General features: G+C 38.1%; 1 protein-coding gene across 4 annotated transcripts in view; it reads left to right on the top strand.

The window, feature by feature from the left end:
- Positions 1–25536, top strand: part of ARMC1 (armadillo repeat containing 1) — a 54068-nt gene extending 28532 nt beyond the window's left edge. For 2 of the 4 annotated variants that reach the window (XM_081070919.1, XM_081070920.1), the window contains exons 6-8: positions 3456–3572; positions 3657–3731; positions 4797–6880. In XM_081070919.1, coding sequence (XP_080927045.1) covers positions 3456–3572; positions 3657–3731; positions 4797–4988 — 384 coding nt within the window. In that variant the 3' untranslated portion in view covers positions 4989–6880. Of the gene's footprint in view, positions 1–3455; positions 3573–3656; positions 3732–4796; positions 8156–24252 lie in introns of those variants that run through there. The other 2 variants (XR_013994791.1, XM_081070918.1) reach the window with 2 other exon arrangements.
- Positions 25537–26863: the final 1327 nt, after the last annotated feature.

Here is a 26863-nt window from a genome sequence, read left to right as displayed (position 1 = left end):
AGTGTTAATTAACTTGTTTTGGTGGCATAGCCTGGCACCTAGTGTATGCCAGCCACTGTTTTAGGTACCAGGGATACAACAGTGACCGAGATAAACAAAAGTTCTCATAAATCTTATGATTGACCTCATTAAGCTGATATAGTTGGAGGCGACAGACAATAATCCAAGTTGTATATTAGAAGTGGTAAGTTCTGTGGAGAGAAATAAAGGGAAGGTAGATAGGGACTACTAACAGGTGGCATGGTAGGGTTGCAGTTTTAAATAGGATGGTTCAGATAAACCTGGAGAAACTGACATTTCAGCAAAGACTTAGAGGGAGAGAGCCAGTACATATCTGTGAAAGAGTATGTGTTCCCAAGAGAGAGAGCTGTAAGTGCCACGGCTTGAGACATCATCAACTAAGAGTATATCAAAGAGTAATAAAAGGATGTGTCCAACCAGATCTTAAAATGTGCTCGTAAATTTCTTTAATTAAAACAATGTGTTGACCAAAAAAAAAAAAAAAAAAATTGAAAAGAAAGTCCTGAAGCAGACCCTAATATATATGATAAAGGAAGCCTCAGACACCGGTGGGAAAGTGATAGATTATTCAATAAATGGTGCCAGGAATCTGACAGTTTTGCAGGGGTGGGAAGGGGAGAGGGCATCTAACCAGACAGTAAAAATTCGAAGTGTACTAAAAAAGTTAAATGTGGAAAAATGAAACTATGAAATTAAAGAAATCTAAATATTTAATTGATTTCTTTAAGGACTTGAAGCATAAAGGCAGTAGAAGAAATCGCTTTAGGAAAGATCTCTAGTTTGACAATAAAATTTTTGTTTTGCCAAGTATAATATTCTTAAAAGGTAAAAACAGTTGGAAAACATTTGTAATGAATAATTGACATCAGGTTAGTGGCCTTAAAAAAATCAAAAGAAAATCTAATAAGAAGAAAAGTTCCCTAAAGAGATATAATTACCAATAAATAATATTAGCTTACATCTGTTACAATACTTTCAGAGGCTCTTATGATGTGTTAACTCATTTATTTCTCATAACACTATAAGGTAGGTCTTTCTATAGGCCCAGTTTACAGATGAGGAAACTGAAGGACACCAGATTTAAAGTTACACAATTACTAAGTGGAGGGCATGGGATTTGAACCTAAGCAGCAGAATCCCACTCTTAACTGCTACTTTGGACAGCACATGGAAACACGTTTACTCTTTACTCTTACTAGTAAAGAAAGCAGTGTACATTATTTTAGTGTATATATGAAGGCTTTTAGGGAGTTATTCCTGATTACGGATCCTCACAGGTCTTTTTCCCTTTACTTTATTTGTTCAGCTGCAATCATGATAGTATGGAGTCTGTAGAAATTGGAGACCATTATGTTCTTTGAATTGATAGTCTCTTAACACACACCCACACCTACCCCCCACACCCCTACCCTACCCCTCATTCTTTTCTCCTAATCATTTCCAGGCAGTTAATCTTGACTCATCTACTTCCTTGCCCACCTTCCAGTTATATCTCCTATGATTCTCTCAACCAAATCTTGACCCTGTATCCCAATCAAGAGGGTGTTCATCCTTAGTGGATAATTCTTGATTGTATTTGTTCCACTGAAACTCTCACATTTACTTGGAAATTGCCTATCCCAAGAGATTGAATCTTAGAATTGCATTTTCCATCCCTTTCCACTCCCTCCCCCCCAGGCTTTGCCTGTTGCAAATGTGTTCATTTGTGTCAAAACAAAGTTGAATTGGCCTCATGAATCTGGTTTCTCACTGTCACATATAGTTGGAATTTAGTGTCATATTCTTTACTTATGATGAACTTGGCAAGTTGCTTAACTTTTCTGTTTTTTTGCTTTCCTCACATTTAAAATAAGGAATCAGATTAGACTAGTGGTATTCTAACTTTCGTGTTGTATACGCTATGCTCTTTTCTTCACTTTCACATCTGCCTCGTGTTGAGTATGTGCAAGAGATAAACATGGACCTTTTGGGCCCCTGTTCCATAAGGGGGCCTTGCAGAACCCAGGACTCAGCCGAGCAGAGCCCAGAAACAATGCACTAAATGAGCCCCTGTGGGTTGTGGGTTTGTGTGCTGCCACATGCCACTGTACCCCAGATCCTTGCCTGAGTAGTACTGAAATGCAGAGGTAAAAGAGTGGGTTAAATAAGAAGGTAAGCAAGGATGTGAGTTCTGAAGAATGCAGGGATAAGTTTGAAGACTGATTTTATTCAATAGAAGAGAAGAATGAATTGGGTGATTTGAAGGCAGTGCTTCTTAGGGTGTGACCTGGAGACTTGGGGTCAATTGTAAATTCCTGACCCCTCAGAAGTACCAAATTAGAACCTGGATTCAATACAGGAACAGGAAAATTTAGATTTGATGTGTGGGCTGGAGGTGGAGGGAGGGATGTGGGGAAACTAGTTACTTTTTAATACATTTTCTCTGGATATTGTGTTTGAGGTGGATATATCTGTAGACAAATGAAAATAAAATCATATTGGAGACACACATCTGTGCTTCTCCAGGTAGTGATGGCTGAAGTGATGAGAATAGTCTACTGAGGGATGACATAGAAAGGAAATCCCTTAGTTTTAAGTCCTGGACCTTGGAGATACCATGAGATGGAATAGTCAGTGGTGTAAGTAAAAGACCAGGGTATTAGTCGGGGTCAAAGAGGCATTGACGGGTGTGTATTACTTTGTGTTGTCCGGGGGAAAATGAGAACCAAGAGAGGATGTTGATAACCCTTGAGAATGCAGTGGTACCCACAGAAAATGCCATTAATGAAGGGTGCAGCAGTATTTATAAATATCAAGTACTTTAAAAAATAGTGACTCAAACTCTGAATGCTTACCGATTCTAACTTATGTTTATTAGAATTTATTCCTAGAGATTTTTAAGCTACAGCAAGGGTCAGTAAACCTTTCTGTAAAGGGTCAGATAGTAAATATTTTAGGTTTTGTAGGGCATATGGTCTGTTAATAACTACTAACTCTGCAGTAGCATGAAACTAGCCTCAGACAGTATGTCAACACGTGGGTGTGGCTGTTACAGGAACAGCTAGTGGACCAGTTTTCCCACTCTTGAGCTAGAAACACCTTTGCTTTTCAGCATTTTTTCTGTATTACTCTTCCTTTCTTTTTGCTTTAAGATTCAAATTAACATTGACTAGCTTCTTATTAAAATTATTAAGACTGAATATTAGTAATGAAGCTTGAAAAACTCTAGCAGGAATTACTATTCTGTTGATCTTATAAAATGTAATAAACTTGACTAAGCACCATCCTCTCCGTGCCCTCAAATGTGAGATGGTAGAACTGAAATAGGGACATCCGCCCCGCATGGTGCCCCTCTCCCCCCCAAATATAATGACTAGTTCAGTGTGGTTTGAGTTGATTTATTCCCTTTTTATTGTTTTACGAATTTTAATAACAATTTGCTTTTACTTTTTCAGTCTCGGCGAAATCTATGTGAAGAGGCTTTGTTAAAAATTAAAGGTGTTATTAGCTTTACTTTTCAAATGGCTGTTCAAAGATGTGTGGTGCGAATCCGTTCAGATTTGAAAGCAGAGGTTAGTATTTTAAATGGCTTCGTATGCTTGAGGTTCCAGGCACCAAATCACTGTTCAAAATGTTCCCTTTTTATCTTGGCCTAGGCTTTGGCATCAGCGATAGCATCCACTAAGGTTATGAAGGCTCAGCAAGTTGTGAAAAGTGAAAGTGGAGAAGAGGTAAGAGGTTTAGTTTTCTCTATACCTGACTCTGACTCTCAGTTCTTCTTTATGGCTAGCAGATTGCCATTCTTTCTAGACTAATCATTACCAGAGGAATGTGGTTGGGTCAGATTATCTTAATGTTTCTTGGTTAACAGTGTGAACTCTTAGAAACGTAGAGAGATCTTTTGTGAATTTCAGTCTGATTTTTATGTCTTATATTTTTTTGACTTTCAGACTCTGATCTTTATTTCAGTGGAGCTGTCTTACTGATATTACATGGAAATAAAGGATATGTGGTTTCCTTGCATTGGTTCTTAAATACTTTCTAACCTTAATTAGTTTTGCCAGTCCAAAAAATAAAAGTCCAGTCTCACCATTGGGCAAGTATATATAATGAAGATCTTTGCAGCTTGCTGTTCTTTCCACTAGCTTTGTGAGAGAGGGAAAACTAACCTATATAGCTTTAGCTCATTTGAGTTCCCACAGAAAGGAGGTTCAGATACACAATAGCCAGATACTTGCTTTTGTCTTACTATTTTTAAATTTTTTTACATTTATTTTTAATTATAGTTGACAGACAATCTTAGTGTCAGGTGTACAACATAGTGAATCAACATTTATGCACATTAATCCCTCTTGGACCCTCAAGAGAAAAGCATTAGGTTTCATGTGCAGTTCTGCCTTTCTGTGCCTACGCAGTTCTCAGTACTGTGTTTCCCCCAAAATAAGACCTAGCCGGACAATCAGCTCTAATGCGTCTTTTGTAGCAAAAATTAATATTAGATCCAGTCTTATTTTACTATAATAATAATATAATATAATAAATATAATATAATATACTGGGTCTTATATTAACTTTTGCTCCAAAAGACGCATTAGAGCTGATTGTCTGGCTAGGTCTTATTATCTGGGAAACAGGGTAGTTGGGCCTACCTTCATATAAGAGGAACATTTTCAAAGGAATACAGCCCTGAAAATAAATATCATGATCAGAAGGAGGAGTAAAGTTGATCTTTAACTTCTGATATATATCTATCAGTTAGGTTGATTTTTTAATATTGTTTGCGTGTTCTGTGTCAGATGCTGGTTCCATTCCAGGATACGCCTGTGGAAGTAGAACAGAACACAGAGCTGCCCGACTACCTGCCTGAGGATGAGAGCCCCACGAAGGAGCAGGACAAAGCAGTGTCCCGGGTCGGCTCCCACCCAGAGGGTGGGGCGAGCTGGCTGAGCACAGCTGCAAACTTTTTATCCAGATCGTTTTACTGGTGACTTCGGTTTGGGGCTCAAGGACTGTGTGAACGAACAAGGGGCCAGTTTTCCATTGTTGTGGTGAACTGTCAAGTGCAATTTGCAATAAGTTATCATGAAAAGTTTTTAGATTACATGATTGCGTATGCTGCATTTTACATTTTATTGGACATTTGCCCCACTAAGTGGTAAAAAGGACAGAGGCTACAGGTGGAGTTGCTTTGTTTATGAAGGTATTTGGGTTGCATTTTTCTTTGTTTAATTGCCTCACTTTTTAAAAAACATGGGTCCACTGTTAAACCAAACATATGTGCAGCTTTACATTTTATTTTCCATGAAGCACGTGATTAGGAAAACAACTTTCTCCTCAAGCCTCAGGACCTATCTGAAGAGAAGTTTTCTTTTTAGCTCAAGTTGTGCATGAATTACTGAACATTTTTCTCTGCTTTTCTTCATGAGAGATACTTGCTTTGGTACTTTTCACTGAAAGTTGCAAACATTTCTCATTATCCCCCTTTTGTGCCTTTTTTAATTTTGCCAACCATGTTAATAGAAAGGACATTATTAATGACATTTTGTGAATTAAAATATATTAATTTGAATGTAGCAGTGCCCTAAAAATACAACTCTGCAAAAACTTTGCAATCTTATTTGTTATTATTTTAATAAGATTAACCCAGAATCATTCAAAAAGAAGGAAACACATCTCTCAGCAAAGTGGTATTGAGACTGACTGCGACCAAATGTAGGTCCCGTTGACTGCTGTTCAGTTTGTTATATCAGCTCTTGGGAGCAGCTAAAATGGTCTCTAGATTTTACTTTGTGATTGATTACACACTGTTCCCTGGTAGAAAAAAAAATGTAGTAAATAACTGACAGACTTGAAAAAAAGAAAAAATTGGATGCCTATATGCCATAGTGCCATTTGGTAGAGTTTAACCATAACACATGAATTGCTTGGCAGATGCCTCTTCAGTAGGTGTTTTCTTGTATTTGCCTTTTGTGAATTTATTATGAACTTACAGTCGGATTGAATGGGAAAAGACTCAAATTATTGCTTACAAAGAAATAAAGCCAGCATTGGTCTACTTAATCTTGTTTCTCATGTCCAGCCAGAAAAAAAGAACTTCAGTGAAGGTAAGATAAATATAAATATATATACATGTATATTTTTGGTAGATAAGAGCTCATTAAATATATGTAATGCTTTATTGCATTTCTGAAATATTTGGCAACTAAAATTTTTCTTTTAGAAATCCAACTAAATCCAGAAAACTTTCAATGCTAATATGATTAAGAGCGAATAGGAAAAAATTGAAATTTTTTTCATCAACCTGTAGAGCTGCTATTTGACTACTTGGAGAATGAAAGGAAAATTGGACCCTGGAGGATTTCCTTGTATTTTCATCACTTCTCTTTTAGAGAAAATTAAAAACATCCAGTGTCGCTGGAGAGAAGTGACTTTATGATACTTCACCAACAAGAATCTCGAGTTCATGAACATTGTAACCTTCTGGAGGGAGGGCTATTGAGGGTGTTGAGAGTGATAGTTTCTCATGTGTCTGGGCTGTGATTCAGGTGACACGCACAATTGACAATATAAGCTTTCAGGGCATGTATTGCTTTAAATGTATAATACAACTTGCTGCCAGAACCAGATGTGTTGAAAAAAAAAAAAAACAAAACCACCTCCTTTCTATAGCCATTAAAACAAAGTTTACTGTTCCGTTTTAACAAGCTTATTTGATTTTGCATCGCCACACATCTGCTTATTTAAAAAACTACATCCCTTTGGTAGCAATGGTTCGATACAAGTAGGTATTACAGCTTGATGTTGTGTGTTCTGATTCTAAGTGTTCTTTCATTTTCAGGTCTAATAAAAGGTAACATAATTAAAATTGAATGGTTATTGCATTTTTATGGTATAAGCATTATTAATTACTCTTGAGCCTGTTTGTAGCCATAGTGCCTGGCACCTCCTAGCTCCCTCTGGGTGTGTTACCCAACCAATTCCCTTACATCTTATCTCCTTCCCAGCATCACTCCTGACTTTGGATCAGCTGCGTCTTTAAGTATATTCATTGTAGCATTTATCATATTAGATTGAAATTATATCTACCGGTGTCTCTCCCCTACTCAGTTCTTTGAGAACCCAGAGAGTCCGCACCTGTACCTGGCTAGTCGCAAGCACTTGGATATTTTTTTAGAAGAATAAATGAAAATTCTTTTCTTTTAAATCAGTAAAAATAAATGGAAGGTGCTAATTAACTTGAGCAAATAGGAAAAAATGTCAGGTTGTATTATTTTTTTCTGGGTATGTTTGTTTCTGATTTATTCAATTTGTTGTTTCATTTATTTTGTCATTTGGCTTTTTTCCCCCAAAAAAAGTGGCAGAGAGGCATAACACTTGCTCCATTGAATAAAGTTAAGATTAACTTACAATATCCTGATTCTAACCAAATTGTTATAGGAGAATATTATATATATATAAACTTGTAATACTCCGATAACAAAAGATGAATACAAGTCACATTTGACTTGTGCAATGACAAGAGGTGCTCAAAGTGGTTACCATCAGCGTCCAGACACTTCTGGTAATGGTGAATACTGCTTGAGCAACACTGACCAAGGTGTCCACTTGTATACGTTTTTCTTGGCACCCCTGGTGTGTGTGTGTGTGTATACATATATATAGTGGTATTTTTGATTTCTTATTTTATAACTTATTAGCTATGTAACTAAGGTTGTAAATAATTTCTGAGGTTTTTCTTAGTAAAATGGAGAATTTAGATAATTCTTCTACTTCGTGGGTCATTATTAGAATCCAGTGGGATCATTATGCATAATTGGAAAACTGAAAATTTGCATGTGTAAGATGGAATTATTGTTACTGGAGTTTGACACAATCCTCCTGTCCTTGATTCTCAAGTGAGACACTATACCTTTCTAATCACACTTTACCTGTCTCATCTTTCTGTCTCCAATAAGAGGGACTTTTTTGAGGCTTAGTCCTCAGCTACTTCGTTTTTATCTAAATGTTGTCCTTAGAAGAATTCTCTCTATAATTATCTATTGTTAGGATTTCAGTTAGCTTTCAATGATCTAACTTCTAACTCTCTATTGTACCATCATCTTTGATAGCTCCCCTTTTCCTCTGCTGTACCTATTAAATGTAAAGTCTCAATTTTTATTTCTCTTAGAACCAAGTTTATGGTAGGCATGCAATAAATTAAAAAAAAAATTCTGTGCCAGGCATTGTGCTACGTGCATTACAAATAGTCATTTAACCATTAACAACTATGAGGTAGGTACTGTAGGTAACTCATTAGTCTTAGGTCATAGCTAATAAGTGGTGAAGCCAGGCCTCAGACTCAGGTCGTCTGGCTTCTGAGTCTCTACACTCACAAGGCATCCTGCATCTTACGTCTCCTGGCTGTGCTTTTCCAGTCCTACCACCACCATTCCAGTCCAGACCTTTCTACCTGCATCATGTCAAATGACTTAATTCTGGCGTGTTAGAAATCAAAAACTTGTCTGGAGACAAGAAAAGTTAGGTATGTGAAAGAAGTCAGGCCACAACACAGGAAATCACATGGAGAGCACCTGGCCTGTCTGAGGAGGGAAACTGCCTTTTCCTCACATGGATTGTGGACTGTGTTCCAGACCCTAAAAACACTACCCTAAAAACAAACTCACGTGAGCCACGTGAAACATGTCTGTGGGCCAGAAATTGGCTACTTTTACTTCTGGAGTGGCCACATTCTAATCTATCAGATTAATAGTATGTCATTTTTTGCTCTAATGTCAACAAAGGCCTAGGGATTAGTTTGGACTGCTTTGTTTAGCACCAAAAATGCCCTGAGAGGTTAGCTCAACCTAGTCTTTCATACATTCTGTAGCAGACTTCTTGTTACAGACTTCTATATCTCATTGTTACAAAAGCAGTCTGCTCATTTAGGCTTGTCTATTATAACCTAACTAGGCTGTATTCAAACTACCCTTCCAGTCTTGGCTCATATTCTTATCTGGAATTTCCTCCTTTACACTCATGTCCTTTAAAATACTTTATTATTAAAACAAACTCAGCGTGTTTACAGAAATGCATAAAAAAAAACCGCATCACCTGTCAGCCTACAATAGTATCGATGAGTCAACATTTTTAAGTCTCATTTGTTTTAATTTTTTTCAATTGGTAAGAAATATATACACTAAGTTTTAACATGTTCGAAACAGGTATCCAATGAACGGTGACTCTCCCTTTGACCCTCGGTCACCTCGTTCCCCTCACCAGGAACAGCCATTGTTAATGTTGGGTACCCATCAGGGATATTCTGTACATTTACCAATCATTTCATATTTTTTCCCATACAAGTCGTAATATAATGCCCTGCCCCTTACTTTTTTCATTTAAAGTGTATCTTAGAAGTTATATCCTATATAAAGGATATAACTTATATATCCTATATAAAGCAACTTCCTTTCACAGCTTCACAGTATGACATTATCTTAGTGTACCATCACTTAACTAGTGTTTTGATTGTAATTCTTTGCCCTTACAAATACAGTGCTGTGTAAGTCTAGAATGAATCTGTAAAATGAATTCCTAGAATTGTTATGTCAAAGGTGGGAGTGCTTTTACTTTAGCTAGTTCCTGCCTTTTGAGAGATTAGTCCAGGTTCCCTCTCACCAGCAAGGTATGAGGGTTCCTGCCTCTCCAGCTGTTACCCCATATTTAGCCCTTTGGGACTAAAAAGGTATGTCTTATAAATGAGAGTGAGCTTTTCATACATTTAAGTGCTGTTTATTTTTTCTGTGAATTGTCCCTTTTTCATTTTTTTGGCAGGATATGGGGAGAAGGATCTGGTTTTTCTTAACCTTATTTATAGAAGTTCTTTAACATGCTAAAGAGATATGCCCATTTCTTTAATATTTGCAACTCAGTATTTCCCCATTGCTTGTTCTACAGTGCATTAAAGCCCTGTGATCATTTTTCCTCTTAACTGCAGTGGTACTTACTTTCGTTTGGAACCTGTCATGTATGGTCCATTACTTTCCATAAGTATGTTTCTTACTGAGATCAAGAGCTGTAAAGGGAGGGAGGGTTTATTTTCTTAGTATTTGCCACACTACAGAGCATAATAATACTGTGAGTGTTTGGGGGAATGTGTACAAATGAGTTACGGTGGTGAAACAATTACAGTTTTGTATATTGAGAGGGTGGGTATTTGATATTTTCTACTCTCGTCTAGATCTTAGTGATTGCATATCTGGATTACTGCTACTGGCTTCTTAGTAACATTTAACATGACTTGAGTACTTAAGTTGTTCCAAGCTCTGTACTGGGTCCTTTGTGTTGTCTCCTTTAGCCATCTCAATGACAGTGGTCCAGTGAGCTGGGGTTTTCATACTCATTTGACAGAGGAAATTGAAGCTTGGAAATAAAGTAACCAGAGGCAAATACAACTAATAAAGGTCAGGGTTGGGATTTAAATCTCACAGGTCCTTCTTACCATGTTTCCCCGAAAATAAGACCTAGCTGGACCATCAGCTCTAATGCGTCTTTTGGAGCAAAAATTAATATAAGACCCAGTCTTATTTTACTATAATATATAATTAATATAATACAAAAAATATGATATAAGACTGGCTCTTATATTAATTTTTGCTCCAAAAGATGCATTAGAGCTGACTGTCTTATTTTCGGGGAAGCACGGTAGTAACCAAATAGTTGCCAAAATGATTATATATTGTTATTATCTACTCTCCTAGCTATAAACCTTTAGTGACTTATTATGTCAAATCTAAGTTATTCTTCTGTTTTCAGGGTTCTCTGTAACCTGCCTTACTGTCCTACTAATTGACTTGACACTCTTGTTTTCAGTTAAATTGGTATCTTTAGTCTTCAGCAAATGCATTGTATGTTTCTACTCATCCGGAATGCATTCTCTTCTCAAATGACCAAATTCTATCATTCTTCAAGAACTGGCTATTCCGTGGAGCCTTTCCTGTCCATTTTGGCCCTTGCCATTCTATTACCCAGTCCTTCAAATTCAGCACTTAAGTGGTCTGCTGTGACCATTTACTTGTGTCATTTGTCTCTTCATTCCTACACGTGTTCATTTTCGAGGTTATGACAGCACAGACCACTTTCAAAGCTCGTGCGTCCTCTCTTGCACCACCCTCTTCTCCAGCCTTAATTGAACCCGAACTCCAAGCCTCCTCATTACTGGTGGCTTCAGGACCAACCGGTTTCCTGAGGTTCTTTCCAGCCTTTAATGGCCCTGAAGTCCTATTCTTTTCTGATAGGGAGTTTAGTGTGAAAATGTAAGTTGTGTAAATACCCATTTTCTCATGTTTAAATATTTCAGGTGGGAGAATAGTTTATTAGGACACATTAAAAATAAACTCTGTGTAGTTTGTGCACAGAAATATTCTAGTTATCCAGTGGAAGCAAAATAGGGTAATGGACAACATACTTTTAGAGGAAAAATTAATTTTGTGATTGGTACAAAAAAGGGAAATTTTTAGCATACTATAACTGAATTAGAAGACTGATAGGCAAGAAAGTGGCATAGAATTAATTCAAAATGATAGGAAAGGAAGGAAAATGGAAAAAGAGGACAAACACAGAAAATCAGCCATACCAACCTTACCAATGAATAAAAAAAGTGTTAAAGCAAATGTAGGTAAAAACCCTAAGGCAGACTGAAAGAGTTGAGTCAGGACTCAGTTTTAGGAGATAAACTTTCAGGGAAAAGGGAATCATTACCTCTCAATGCAGAACCTCAGAGAAAAAGTGTACTGCTTTAAGAAAATTTGTATGTAAAAATAAAGCTTTGTAAAATTATTTGATATTTCTAGTTTTGATTTTTTTTTTTAATGTGTCAGTTCCTCCAGGCAACATAAGGTCTGCTTTTTAAAAATTAGATTCACATGACACGGAATTAAAGCAAGACATACCTAATGGAAACAAAATTAAGTGTTTCTGGTCACATTGAGATGGACAGATTAGTTTAATTAAGTGGAAAAAATAGCTTAAGGACAATAAATGTAGAGGCTTCTAGGTGAAGATATTTATAGTGCTTGATGTAAGGACTGCTTATCAACTTTTTGTGGAAGCAGCGTGTAGTAAAACTCATGAAGATGACAATCTGTGGAAATCTTTTCTCCTCTGTGATTGGATATTAAGTAGCAAGTGTAAGCGGGTATAAGGTAATTAAAGAAAAATTAATCAAAATTAAGATCCCAGCCACTGAGCTATTAGTTATAATCCAGAATGGGAAAGTCAAGTATAGGATTTCTTAGTGTTAACAGTAGCAAAAGAGGTCAAGCAGATGTTTTGTCACCTCCACAAAAATTATCCTAGAGACAACTTTTGTATTAGAAAAGTTATATTAGAAACATTTTCCTTACTCTATGGTATAGCCTTTCTGGTTGGTGAAACTCAAGGGAGACAAAATGATAAGAGAAATGCCAACAATTACCAACTCACGATGAAGGGAACCACAGGCTTCTATTAGAGTGTAGCTCTTCATGGTATTTTTCAGTTATGTCATTGAAGTCAGTTACTAATTATTTGAAACTTACATTTGTCCCAGTCATGGTGCTAATTGGTAGAATTACCGACATAATCCTCCATGGGGCTCACAGTCTAGTGGGAAGGAAGATCATGGAACAGATAAGTTGGATCATGGAAGTAATCAAGGAGGGTTAGGAGACCTGATGGTTGGCAAGAGGGTTGGGGGAGTCAGGGTAGGAAGTAGACTTACAAAAACCTGAAGCATGGTTTTGGTAATTTGCCTGAGGTGTGGTTATGGAGGCTACAATATGGAGGAATGGATGTGAGAGGAGAAAAGTGGATCTGAGGATCCCGATTATGTATAAGGCTCGTACCATACTTGTAATACAGGAGTAGTGGAGCCGTGGACTCCGTAAGTACCAGTGTCATGGGGGAGGGAGGTGACAAGTTTGAGAGAGCTTTGTAAGGCAGCATCAGAAGAACTTGGTGATTTATTCTGAGGGGGACTTCCAAGATTCTTAGCAGTTCCACTGGTGGGCTTGTTGGACACTGAGCTAGGAGACACCGGAAGAACAGGATAATGGGCAAGGGTGTCAATGTGGCATTCAGGCTTGGGTTGGTGAGACAGATTCAAGAGGGAGGTACAGAAAAGAGAAAGTTTAATGTAGAATGAGGTTCAGAAGCAAATGGAATCCAGAGTAGGGGTGGAGGGACTGGCCTGCCTGGTTCCTTCTCTAAGTCTGAACGAAGATGTGCTGGGTCGACCCATTGGGAAATTTCTTCTGTTACGATTTTTAAATTCCTAGTGGATTTAAAGAAGGCATGTCGAACTCATTCTATCTTAAGGTTACTTAAGATTAACCAGGTAGAGAATGTGCTCAGCCGTAATAATTTAGTCACTCACTTTTTTACATCAGCATGGGTGAGTTTATTTCTATGAGTGATTGTCAGACTCCTCGGTTACCATCTGCTTTCTCTGATTCTTTCATGTGATCCTTGGCATCTAGTTCAGTGGGTTTTAATTAAATAGCATCCAGCATGGGGCCACCTATTTGATGGCAGATTTGGAGTTTCTTAAGCTTGAAATTCTTTTCTAATTTTATTTATTTTATATTCTAAAATATTTTGACAGCACATAGTAGGCCCCAAAATGTTTGGATTCCTCAGATATCCAGAATCTAGACCATGATCAAAGTAAAAAGATACCAAAAAGGCAAGAATATAGTTCAAAATTTTCTCAAGGTACTGGAGGGCAGATAGCTAAAAGCAGAAATGTTTTCAGATGAATGAAGAAGCCTTTGATAGTTGTAATAAGCTTGCACTATTATTTGGTATCTGTATAAATTACAGCTTCAATTAACATAAATATGGAGTTATGAGTCTTGTGTAATGGATGTCACACATTTTCCTGTATATAAATTCTCCGAATTAAAAATGTTAATCCAAAACTCTAGAAGCAAAAATGTCATCAGTAGAAAGGCAGGTATTTTACGCGACTTTTTGCAAGTCATGACTTATTTTTCTTCACCTGTTTCAAAGGAATGCACAGGATGTTTTTATAAATGTTTGTGTCCATGTATAACATACCTATTAGTGCTTACTATAGAAGAATTGTATTGACTATTTAATTTCAGTTGTCTACATTTTCAAAACAATGAAGACATATCTCTGATCATAAAATAGAAACAGCAACCATTCAAAATAGTGGAACATTTATTGTATCATTTACTCTACAGAGGCAATCTCATTATTAAAGTAAATATAGTCAGTTCATGTGCATATGTAGATGCAGGGGTCTGTCATGCACATTACAGTTTGTAACTATCAAATACACAAATGTAATGGATATTTTGGTTTGTTTTCAATGCACACTTACATAAAACAGATTCTGTACCTGTGTGCTAAGGAGTGGTTTTGATTTCAACTGAAGATTTGAAAGTTATTAATGAAACTTTACGCCTCCTTTTAGCAGATGAACTATTGAAGAAAAAGTACGAAAGGAGATTGATTCTGTACCCATTTTTGAGATTTCAGATTCACGTGCGTTTTAATAGTTGCCTCCATGTAGTCTTACTCAGTTAAAGCTTTCTGGTTTTATAGTTCTTACATATAATTGTGCAGGGCTCTGCAGTGTGATATCTTTGTGATATGTGTAGGCATAACAATTTTCCAAAGTAAGTCTAAAACTAGTGTGCTCTATACAATCAGTAATAAATCTGAATTGCTTTAAAGAAAAATCTTGCGTGGTATGTGAAATTTATAGAGACACCTTTTTTTCCATTATATTTTCATTGTTTCAAGTTAAAAGAGGTCCATCCCATGTGGTGACGTGTAGGGAAAAAGGTACAATTCCTAAGTTTATAGTTCCGACTCAGACCCTTCTTCAGTGAACCCTTAAATGAACACACTTGTCTAAAAGAATGAAACTGTGTTCATTATTTCTAATCAGTATCATACAGATGTATTACTCTAAAATTAAATCCAGTTCAGTAATAAAAAAGTCAGCAAGTCAAATTATGATAACGAGAAATTTTCCAGTTCAATCTTTCACTGAATATATGTAGTCTCCTAAAATCCTTTTCCAAAGAACTCTTTGCCATCTTTGCCCAGCTCTACTATACTAATGCCCATTCCAGTAGTTCTTGAAGGAGATGAAGGGAGTGGTAGAGTTTTCACAATGGGGGCATGCTCATGGTTGGTGCCCACATATATGACGGTCATAGTAATGGAATGAACTATTAGCATTTCGTGCACTAGGGGCAGGGATGATAAATGTCCTTTCGTGCTTGGATGCTCACAAATGTTGAAGATTGTCCTGCCCAAAATGCAACTATAGAAATACTGGTAATATGCTGAGTGTATACAAGTAATAGTACCATAACTTGATTGATTAATTAAAGGTATGTACATTTAGATCAGATACTTTACATGTTATCTATGTACAAATTAGTAGTGGGCTCAGATGTTAAAACAAATTGGGACAAGATATTTTGTGTTATGTGTTTATTAAATATCAAAGGAAAATTGTGGTAGCCATTAGGAAATCATGAAGTCCTAAGTCACTAGTGGGCAGATGTCTCTAATCATTGACATGCTCTAATGCAAGGTGGTTTGGTCAATGTAAAAAAAGCTCTACTCGTAAGCACAATTACATTTTATTGAGTTAAACAAATACTGATTTTTTGAACTATCCATTTTTCTCATCTTAAGCTTCCTGACAACTATATTTCTTATTTTTTATGCAAAAGTAGGAAACAAGTAAAATTTAGATTATTTACTTGACCTTTTTGTTTTAGTCAGATAAGTAGTATGCTAAGGGAAGGGCAGTTTTACTTGGAACAAAAAGCTTTTACGTGTTGGTTATCTTTTTTCAGCAAGATAGGTATAGATGGCATTCCTAGTTTTCAATATGCCTGTAACACAAGTTGCTATAAGTGTAAAATTTATATCTCCCAGCTGCTACTCCGATCATAGACTGTCTTACCTTATCCTTGGGATCATTTGGAAGGTATCTGTAATACATAAGGATAAGGCCTTAAAGTGATAGCCTGTTAAGTTGCCTTTGTCAGAAGAAAGTGTCCCAAGGCAGCTTTGTCTATGGAATAGAAGTGTTTGCATTTTGTCATGGTGTGGATTCAGCCATGGCCACAACTTCAGAGATCAGAGATGGTGGATAGGGACGAAATGACGCAGTCAGCTTTCAGCTTGGATTATTTAGAGCTAAAAAGCCCTGACATAAACAACAATGTCAAAGTACTAGTGCCACTGGTGGTACTGATAACATCTTAAAAAGAAATCCTTATCCTTTCAGTTTAACCGAGGCATGTTTCTTATTTGTAACCAGAGCAGAGCAATAACAGAAATTGGTACCAAGCGTGGGATATGAACTACCATTGTAAGACCTTTATTTCATTATCAGGGTCTTCATGAACATAGGGGAGTCCTATCAGAACATTCAAGTTTATGAATCTAACTATACGTGTTGGGCCAGAGGGAGACAGAGGGAGAGGAAGAGGGAGAGGGAGAGAGATTGAGAATTTAAATCGTGCAGTTACTTCTGCCTTCCATTTCTCTCAAGTATTCCCCAGACTAAGTGTTAAAAGGGAGACATTAATCTATATCTCCTTCAATTGGTCATAGATTCTTTGTGCCTTGTGGTGTGAGCTTCTCACTGTGCAGAATGTGATTTTAGTGTTTAAAGATAAGTATTTTATTTTTATGCAAGATGGCCTCAAATGCAAGCCAACTACTTCATCTGGTGCTCCCCCAAAGAATGAGCCATCTGTTTGAACACTGAGGGAAAAATTGGCTGTGTTGGGCATATTGAGAGTCTGCTTCCAACATGGTCTGTAAATGTTGTATACTGTATTTTAAAGGTGACTTAGATTTCCAAGCATAATTTTGACTCCATGGTTTTTTTTTCCTCTCGTGTATACATCTCTGTATGAAATGCAACTCCACTAAAATAAATGCTGCATCCTTCCAATTTTCCTTTGTTACTAGATAACATAGATATTTGCAACAATTCTTTATCTTCCAAAAGGTGTATAGAGACCTTTTTAAAAAAAATCTTTTCATTAAAGGATTTGAAATAATGACCTGAATATAAAGCAAGGTTTTGAGCAAATATTTTTAAAGGTTATATATAGCGATAAATGACCCATACAAAGTCTTCTATTATAAAATTTTATCAAATTGTGTATTTAGTGAAATAACCCCAAATCATAGCAGCAGCCTTCTAGGGTTACCCTCTGGAATCATCCGTTTTCCAGTCTAGGAAGCTGTGGCAGGGTTGACTGTGGGCTAGACATTGATGCTCTAAACCAGAGATTGGCAATTTTTTTTTCTATAAAGGACCAAATAGTAAATATTTTGTAAAGGACCAAAAAAGGTTTTGCAAGCTGTGAAGTCTCTTCAACTCTGAAGTTGTACCAAGAAAGTAGCCACGGACACTATGTAAACACATGAGTATGGCTGTGTCACAACAAAACTATATAAAGAAAGAATAGGTTGAATTGGGTCCGCTGGCTGCGAGCTAGAAAATGATGCCCTGGGCGGTGGTTCTCACGGTGCGATTCCCAGACCCGCAGCCCAGACTTCACTGGAAACCTGTTAGCAGTGCAAATTCTCAGCCTCCAGCCGACAGTAGCTACTGAGTCAGAAATGGGCTGGGGCCCAGCAATTTGTGGTTAATAAGCCCTCCAGGGGATTCTGAGTCTTGCATGTTAAAGTTCCAGAACCACTGCTGTAAAGATCTGGACCCCTTGAGGCCAACTCTGAAATGACACAGGATATTTTCCATAGTGTGACTATTGGTGCACAAGACAATAATTGGAACGTTGAAATAACTGTAAGTCCTCTATTAAGTCAGAAAGTAGTTTTATACTTCTAGTAAGGAAATACTTGTTTTTCCAATTTCTGAAGCTGTCATTTCTTTTTAACGTGTTTGAATATATGCTAAATTTCTCTTGAAAAACATCCCTTGAATTGGAGACCAGCTTTTATTTGTATTATCATCATGTGTACTAACACCTATGGAAACAGTATGAAGTTTCCTGTTGTAGGATTCAGTTTAGAGCGGAACCTAGCAATGATGCAAAGTGGTTGGTTGCCTATGATTGTTTCGAGTGTGGTTGGCAAAGACCCGTGTCTCACAAATACCGTGTCAGACTCTTCAATAGGAATTTCCCTATTATTCTGGAATTGCCGGCAAGGCCCAAAGCTGAGGACAAAGGGTACTAAATTCTTCCATTTCTACCTAAACTCTACTGTCCAACGCTGCAGAATTCTGGGTTTATCCACCACTTCCTTCATCCACAAGTTTATGTAAGGAGGGGTTTGAGGAGGAGAAGTGAAGCCTAGACCTTAAGAGGAAAGAGTATTTATAGCAGGCGGCCAATAAACTCTCCTCCTCGTGGGGGAAAGGGAAGGGGGTGGTTCCCCCAAGTCCAGGGAATAGGGTGGGTGGCTTTAAGAAAATCGATCTGAAACCAATAGTGCTTACAGATCCTTTTTGTATTGTCACTTTAGTGGAGCATGGACAGAGCCTAGAGAGAGCAGGAAATCAATCCGTAGAATTTGGGGGCGGTATGTGTACATAGAAATGAACATCTGTTTCTGTCTGCAGGTGTCTGCAGGTGAGAAATCTACAAGAGTAGCCTGTGCCAGCAGAGTTTGAAGGGACCTTGACATGGAGTGCCTAGGTGGAGGGGCTGGTAACTGCTAGCCTGTTCTCGGTTTCCACAGCCACAGCCCTTTAGAGGCTATGGAAGGAGTCTCTCGGGGTTCTTTGGGTTCCTTGGGAAGGAACTTGGAAGTGAAGGGAAGGGCAGGAACTATACAGTTACTTAGGTCAAGTGAGAAGACTGTCCACCTCAAGAGGAGCTTGACGACATTTACCATGTCTAGGTGACAGGGACCCCTCCTCTCCGAGGGACTCCTGAGCAACTGAAGGAGCTGGGGCGAAGCTGACTGTAGCCCAAGAAGACACCGAGGCCAAAAGCCCAGTGCTTTTAATTCATTTTCAATTACAGTTGACATATACTAGTATAACACACGACATAGCTGCATATATACGATATTACTAAATGATCACAAGACCGGTAACCATCACTGTCGCTACAGTTACTGCAATATTATCGACGATATTCCCTTTGCTATACATTACATCCTTGTGACTTGTTTCTTTTACAACTGGTAGTTTGTACCTCTTAATCCCTTTCACCTTTTCTGCCCACCCCCTAATCCTCTCCTCTCTGGCAACCGTGTTTTTTCTCTGACTAGGAGTTTGTTTCTGTTTTGTTTGTTCATTTGTTTTTGTAGATCCCACATATAAGTGAAATCATACAGTATTTGTCTTTTTCTGTCTGACTTACTTCACGTAGCATGAATACCCTGTAGGTCCACCCATATTGTTGCAGATGGCAGGATTTCATTCTTTCTTATGGCTGAGTAACATTCCATTGTATAAATGAACCACCTCTTCTTTATCCATTCATCCGTCAAAGGACACCTAGGTTGCTTCCATATCTTGGCTATTGTCAATGTTGCAGTGAACACAGGGGTGCATATGTCTTTTGAATTATTGGTTTTGTTTTCTTTGGATTAATACTCAGAAGTGGAATTCCTGGGTCGTATGGCAGTTCTATTTTTAATCTTCTGAGGAATCTCCATATTGTTTTTTCCATAGTGGCGCAGTGTTTTTTTGAGCAAGCAGCAAACATTGTAGGAAAAAAGCAAGCCAGCCAGTCCCCTCTTCTTGACAGTGAACAGTTAGATGGTGACCATCTGGGAAGGAGGAAGGATGAGGCAAGGGATGGCACCCACAGTGCAAAATTGAGGAAAGCACCCAGGCTCAGGTTTGCGCAAATGTAGGATTAGCCACTGGCATCCTATCGTGAGAGCCTCTTTGAATTTTGTGTCTTGGGCATCTTGCTTGCCTCACCTTATTCCTGGCTCTGTGGTCCTGGCTACCTGATAATCACCTTGACTTAGTTGTATATGTGACTAGCTGTAGAATTTGCTCTGTGTTAGAGGACACGTACACCGGGCCTAACATATCTCTCTGAACAATGAGATTGAAGCCCAAAACTACCCAGGGCCAAACCCATCTTCAGCTCATGGTTTGACATTTTTACAGAATTGCAAAATAAACAAGAATATGCAACAGAGATCACATGTGACCCACAAAGTCTAAAATATTTATTATCTGGCTCTTTACAGAAAGAGTTTGCTGAGCCCTATAAACACTGAAAGACATTTAATTTGTTCATATTTCTAAAAGATGAGAGAGGGAGAATTAATGTAGTACAGCTTGAGGCAATAATTAAAAAAAATGTTTTACGTTTATTCCCCCAAAGAGCTATATCTCTCCAATAAACTGGTTACACATATGATAGACATTAGTCCACTTTCAAGTGACAGCAACCCAACTTCAATTAAAGCCAGAAAGAACTCATTGGTTCATACACACAAACTGCAGAAAAGGCAGGCATAGAATCAGCCCTAGGGCTGGCTGGATCTAGAGATTTGAATGCCATGGGAACTTGTGCCCACGCTGGCTTCATTTTCACCTCCACAGACTATGTCGGAAGGGCTTTTTTCGAATGGTAGGGAACAAGGCTCACGACATTCCAGAATCCTCCCCATCCCGTGCTGCAATCCCAGAGGCAATGGGAGTCTCCTTCCTTACAGGCTTAGCCATTGTCCAACATTGGGTTAGCACCATGGCCAGGGTAGGAGAGGCTATCCTGTGATTAACCCAGCCGTGTGCCATCTCTGGGGCCAGGGAGAGGCAAACTCTGTTACCAGAGAGCCCTGAAGAGCAGTAGCACAGATGTGACCTTGGGTGATCATTGGCAGCTGCCCCAGTTGTGTCTGCACCTCAGTGTCCTTTAGTTTGGAATAAGGTAGGATTTTTAGGCCCTGTCAATGTCTGCAGTAGAAGCTCTTAGCCTATAAAATTTTCATGGGTTTTCAAATTAGCTGCCGTTTCTGATTGATGGATGAGATTGGCCTCTCTACCTGTTTCTGCAGCTTCATCACGTTGTTTGTAATTGTTCTTTACTGCGACTGTGCTTTGCATTCTTCCTCTTTTACTGTGGGCTGACCACAGAAGAGTTGCTCGGGGGAGCTTTGATGAATCTCCCTCTGATGGTCAGGCACTCCTGTCTTTCTGGCCCAGCCAGATAGTTGTGGCAAACATTAACTTCCCGATTCTAGACACTGTCCTATAATCGTGGGGATGATTCTGTTTTGCTAATTAATTTTTAGTGTGGCTTGTAGATGATGCTCATGAAACAAGTGAAATGTGACAGGCTTACAATCCATAAAGAAGCCTGAATAAAAGCGAGTATTCTCTAGATGGTTAACTCTATTTGGGACTTCACGCCAGGTAGATCCCAGGGCCCTAAAAGACTTGCTAGGTGAACTCAGTATGTGGGTCATTTCTACCATCCATCAAGGTCAAATATTGTATCAAAAATATTTCCCCACTGTTAACTTTCCCAGCATAAATTTTGGAGGTAACATCCACTCCATGGGAAACATCTTATTTATAAAAAACTCAGTTGAGTGGAATGGTAGTAATTCGGTTCTACTTTGTCACTCGATTGCTTTAATATCCATCAGCTTATCCCTTTCTAGGCAGCCCTTTTGGTTTTCAGACAGCTCTGATTATTACAAAGTTTGCTTGTTGTACCTACATGTCAGTGCTAGTTTTGTTCTCTTGGGGCTGGTCTATCCTCTATCCTGTCTACACCCACCCAAATCATCTCCTCTCCAGGTGAATTTTAAAGACATTTTGACAAGGAAATGTGTATTGGGTTTTCACTGGTTTTCTGCAATAAACTAGTTTCTATTTCTGGAAGCTTCTTATTAGGGTGCTAAAATGGTCAATAGCTCTTAGCGCCACAAATTTAAGAATATAATCTTTCACTAAAAGTTTTTATTTTCAATTGCATTTTATGATTCTTGTGAAACACGAAAAAGAACGATTCTTAAGAAAGTGAGTGTGAATTTGTGGAAGGTAAGCAAATTCTTCTGAAATAAATCTTTGTAAAAGTTGTATTATTAGAACATAAAGTCCAGAGAAGTTTACTGTTTGAACAATGTTTTGTTTTAAACCAGTGAAGCTGTGTTAAGCACATCTGAGTGTTACTAGATGACTATTTAGAAGTAGGGCAGTGCAAATATAGTAACAGCTTTTTGGACTTCAGCATACTGTTCCTGGGTTAATCCCAGCATATGTCATACAGAAAAACATACTTATGTCCTGAAGAAAAAAAGTAAACGTTTAAAGTTATTATTATTAAGGTAATATATACGCATTGCTTAAAATAATCAACTGATATAAAATGGTTTTAAATAAGAAGTTAAAACTCTCCCATTCTATCCTTAGTACTATTCTCCACAGGTGGTCACTTCTTAACTGTTCTATTTTTAATTCTAAAGGTGGCTACTACCCCCAGACCAAATATTATTCTTATTCCTCTGTTTCTTGATATATCAAATTTAGACTACATTAGTCAATTTTCTAGTATGAGAGATAACTCCCATCTTTCTTTCTTGCCTCTTCCCTTGAGTTTGTTAATTATATTTTTTGTCTGTTCTTTTGGAAGTGGTTAACTTTACAACTTTATACTTAAACATCTATTTTTATTCTATCAACCTTAGATGGAAAGTGTCTATTAATACACTATAGAACCAGCCTTCTCTTGCTCCGAGGGATTCTTGCCTCCTCATATTTAGGGACCCTGTCGCACTGAATAGGGTTGATCTCTGTAATGAATAGGGCATTGTAGAAATGATGGTGTGTGAATTCCGAGGTTAGGTCATAAAAAATATTGTAGCTCTGCCTTTCTCCTCTTGGATCATTTACTCTAGAAGAATCAGTTGTCCTGTCATGAGGACACTACAGCAGTCCTAAGTGGAAGTCGATGTAGCAAAGAACTGAGACTTCCTGCCAATAGCTAGCACCAAACTTGCCATGTGAGGAGCTATCTTGGAAACGAGCCATCCAGCCCAGTCAAGCCCTCAGATGACTACAGCCTGAAGCCAACTTCTTGAAAACAACCTCATGAGAAATCCTGAGTTTGAACCACTCAACTAATTTGCTCATGAATTCCTGATCCAAAAAATTCTGTGTAATGAGAGATGTTTATTGGTATTTTAAGCTATTGGTTTTTTGGAGGGAAGTGGGCAATATTTCCTACGCAGCAAGAGATAACTGGTACATACTTTTTAGGTAAGAGGATATCATTTTCCCCTTCAGAGCAACCTCTACTTCTTTCCTAATCCTTTCACTTCTCTTCCAATTTCTGTCATCTATTTTATTGCTTTTGTCATTAATTCCTTATATAGTTTATGATAGTTATATTCTGTTTTTAAGCTATAATTACAAAATATGACCACCCATGCTTTATTTGTCAATTCTAAAATTATAAATAAAACCAGCATTTAAGTTATAATTATGAAATGTAAACTAAGAACTGGCTAGTATGTACCATAAAAATTGTCTGTCCAGAAGTCTGTATACTCACTATTATAAATGGTGGTGGGGGCAGAGGAAGAAACCCTTAATGACTGAAAATATCTGTTTATGCCTGAAGTTTTATTAATTTTGTTAGGACAGGGAAATTTTGCTGGGGGGATTGGGAAGATTAGAAACTATTTTAAATTATTTACATTTTAGTGGTAATTGTCCGAATTCGTTTTCTAGGAGACATCAGCATATGTGTATATATATATATATATATATATATATATATATATATATATATAACTGTACAGATTAAAAGGGGGCTCAATAATAAATCTGACAAGTCCAGTTACTGAAAGTAACCTCACCTCACGGGATGATCTGATCATAAATTCCTAACTGGGTATGTCACGGTGAGAAGTCATGACTCAGGCATGTAACTTCTTTAGTAATGTTTATCTTTGCCCTAAGTAAGCCCTGTCCATTGTTTATGTGCATCTAGGTTGACACCTATGAAGTGTTTTTTTTTCAGACCCCTCAGAAGCTTAACCACCCTCAAGAGAGCACAAAATCTTGCTAACTATACTGAAATCCAATCCTCACTTTGCTTTCTCCCCCTCCATGTAATCTTCCTATACTCCCTTTCTAATTCCAAATGTATAAAAGAAACTGCAAAAGTGTCATTTTCTAGAGTATTTGAGATTTTGCTTCCTGGCATTGTTGTCAGTTTGGCTCAAATTCTCACAAAAAGTTTGTACAGATTTGAATGTTTCTTATGTTAACAATAGGAACGTGGACTAGTACTGGGGAGACAGACACAAGAATTTCCCAACATGACACCAAGGATTTCTGAGAGGAAGACATCCTAAATTAAAAGATTTGAAGAAAGAGAAGTCAGAGCTAAGTGAAGATAAGTACTCCACTACTTTTATGTCGTTTTACCCTTTTCTCCCAGATTGAATCTCAGCTCTATTCTTCTTCCTCCCCCTTCTTATTCTTTTAAGTTAACGTGAAAAGTAGAGGAAAGAAGGACTCTTGGCAATAAATAACTAGCATCAGTAATTTATTAGTCAATTTCCACACTCTGTCTGTTCTGTGAACCAATTCTCAACACAATGTGAATTTTCTGAACCAGTTTGTTTTACAAAGTCCAGAGGTTAGCTTTTTGATGCAACCACGTGAGGACAAAGAATTAAATGAGTAGATTTACCTGCTGAATAAGCTTGAAGCATCACCTCTGACACGAATAACTCTTTTGGTTTGCCTTCCTAACCGATTATGTACTTTGCTCTAATTGGAGTGTTACAGAGTGGCAGCACTCTTTCTGGTAACTCTAAAAAAATTCTCAGTGCTTTAATAGCTTTGGTCTCTGGGAGCGGGAATTTATTCCTCTTTTGGAACCTGAGAAATGGACCAGTCCATCCTCATGGCCAGACCTCACCTGAAGAAGCAGCAGGCAGGTAAAGACTCTAGGTGGAGCCTGTAGACTAGGGGTAGCTGCTCTGATGCCCATGGCTGTGGGACTACAGGCTTCTTGTTTATCGTACAGGTATGCTGGATGAGATAGATCTCTAAGGGTACTTCCAGCTTTGACATTTTATCATCTGACAATGTGTAAGTTTTGATGTTAATCAAGAGTCAGTACAGACAGTTCTGGTCTATTAAAAAAAGTAATAAATCTCTTTACCTGATAGTCATACCTCATTAGTGGTGGACCAGGTTCTATGGGGGGAAGAAGAGAGGTGTGAAAGCCACGTGTCCTCTGTATTCCTGCCTATGTCAAATGTGTATCATCTCTTCTGTGTCTTCCCTCTATTAGATTATGGCTGCTTGGGAACAGAGGCTGCCTCTTGTTGCACTTGCCCTTCCTGGTGCCTTAGCATGGTGATTGCATGCAGTGGTGCTTACTAAGTATCCAAGCTACTGAACTGAATGATTCTACCTGACCTTCAATTGTACCTTAAATTATAACTGTAATGTAATTGCCTTTCTTTTTTTCATAATATTTGGAAAACCTGTTAGTGTATTCTTATGTTATTTTATCTTAACAATAAAAAAAATAGCTTTATGTTAAAAAAGAAATTACCAATTTGATTTTTTTTCCTCTAGTTGAGATGTTAATTTCTTTTGGGGAAAGGGAAAATTAGGGTTGCTAGATAAAATTCAGTATGCCCATTAGAAATTTGAATTTCAGATAAACAATGAATATGAGGTGTGATCAAACAATATGGTGAATGTTTAAATAAAAAACTTTATTACAGTAAAAGACACCTTGCCATTAATCCTCCCCCAAATATCCCTCCTTGCTTCAAACACACTTATCCCATCATTCTTGCCACCTTCTAAAGTCTGGAAGTCCTCTTTCGTGTCTTTTGTTACACTGTCGTGACTGCCTCGATGTCCTGAATCAATTTTAAATGTTTACCTTTCATGGTCATTTTGACTTTGGAAAAGAGTCAGAAGTCTCATGGTGCCAGATCTGGTGAATCAGGTGGATGAGGACACACCGTAATGTTTTTATTTGACAGAAATTGCCATATACCAGAAGTAATATGTGACACGGAGCATGGTCATGATGGAGGATGATTTACAGCACACTTTAAAACACACCTTCTCTCAACCATAGCTCACACCCAACTGACTGCACTGAACAAGTTGAAACTTGTCACACACACTTACTAAGGTTAGGTGTGCCGCTTTCTATATTGAAGATCCCTGCCTTTCCGTTGGATGGCACTCGGCAGCAGTATTCACCCTATGTTTTGATCACAACGTAAAGGCTCCATGTCACACATCATTTCTGGTGTGGCCATTTCTGTCAAAAACATTATGGTGTGTCCTCATCCACCTTATTCACTGGATCTGGCCCTATATGGCTCTGGCTCTTCCCCAAAGCCAAAATGATTCAGGACATCGCGGCAGCCACGACAGCACAACTAAAGACACTCATGAAAGAGAACTTCCAGAACTACTTTAGAAAATGGCAAGGACGATGGGATAAGTGTGTTTGAAGTGAGGGGGAGTATTTTGAGGGGGGCTAATGACAATGTGTCTTTCATTTTTATAAATTTTTAAAAATTTTATTGGCGAATATTGGGGAACAGTGTGTTTCTCCAGGGCCCATCAGCTCCAAGTTGTTGTCCTTTAATCCAGTTGTGGAGGGCGCAGCTCAGCTCCAAGTCCAGTTGCCATTTTCAATCTTTGGTTGCAGTGGGCGCAGCCCACCATCCCATGTGGGAATTGAATCTGCAACCTTGTTGTTAAGAGCTCACGCTCTAACCACCTGAGCGGTCCGGCTGCCTGTCCTGAAGCTCAGCGGCAGCTCGTTGTCTTCAATCTAGGTTTGGAGGGTGCAGCTCACTTGGCCCAGTGGAAATTGAACTGGCAACCCTCTTGTTT

This window comes from Rhinolophus hipposideros, assembly GCF_964194185.1.
Source record: "Rhinolophus hipposideros genome assembly, chromosome: 13".
Taxonomy (NCBI): Eukaryota; Metazoa; Chordata; class Mammalia; order Chiroptera; family Rhinolophidae; genus Rhinolophus; species Rhinolophus hipposideros.
This window is presented reverse-complemented; position numbering and strand designations above follow the sequence as displayed.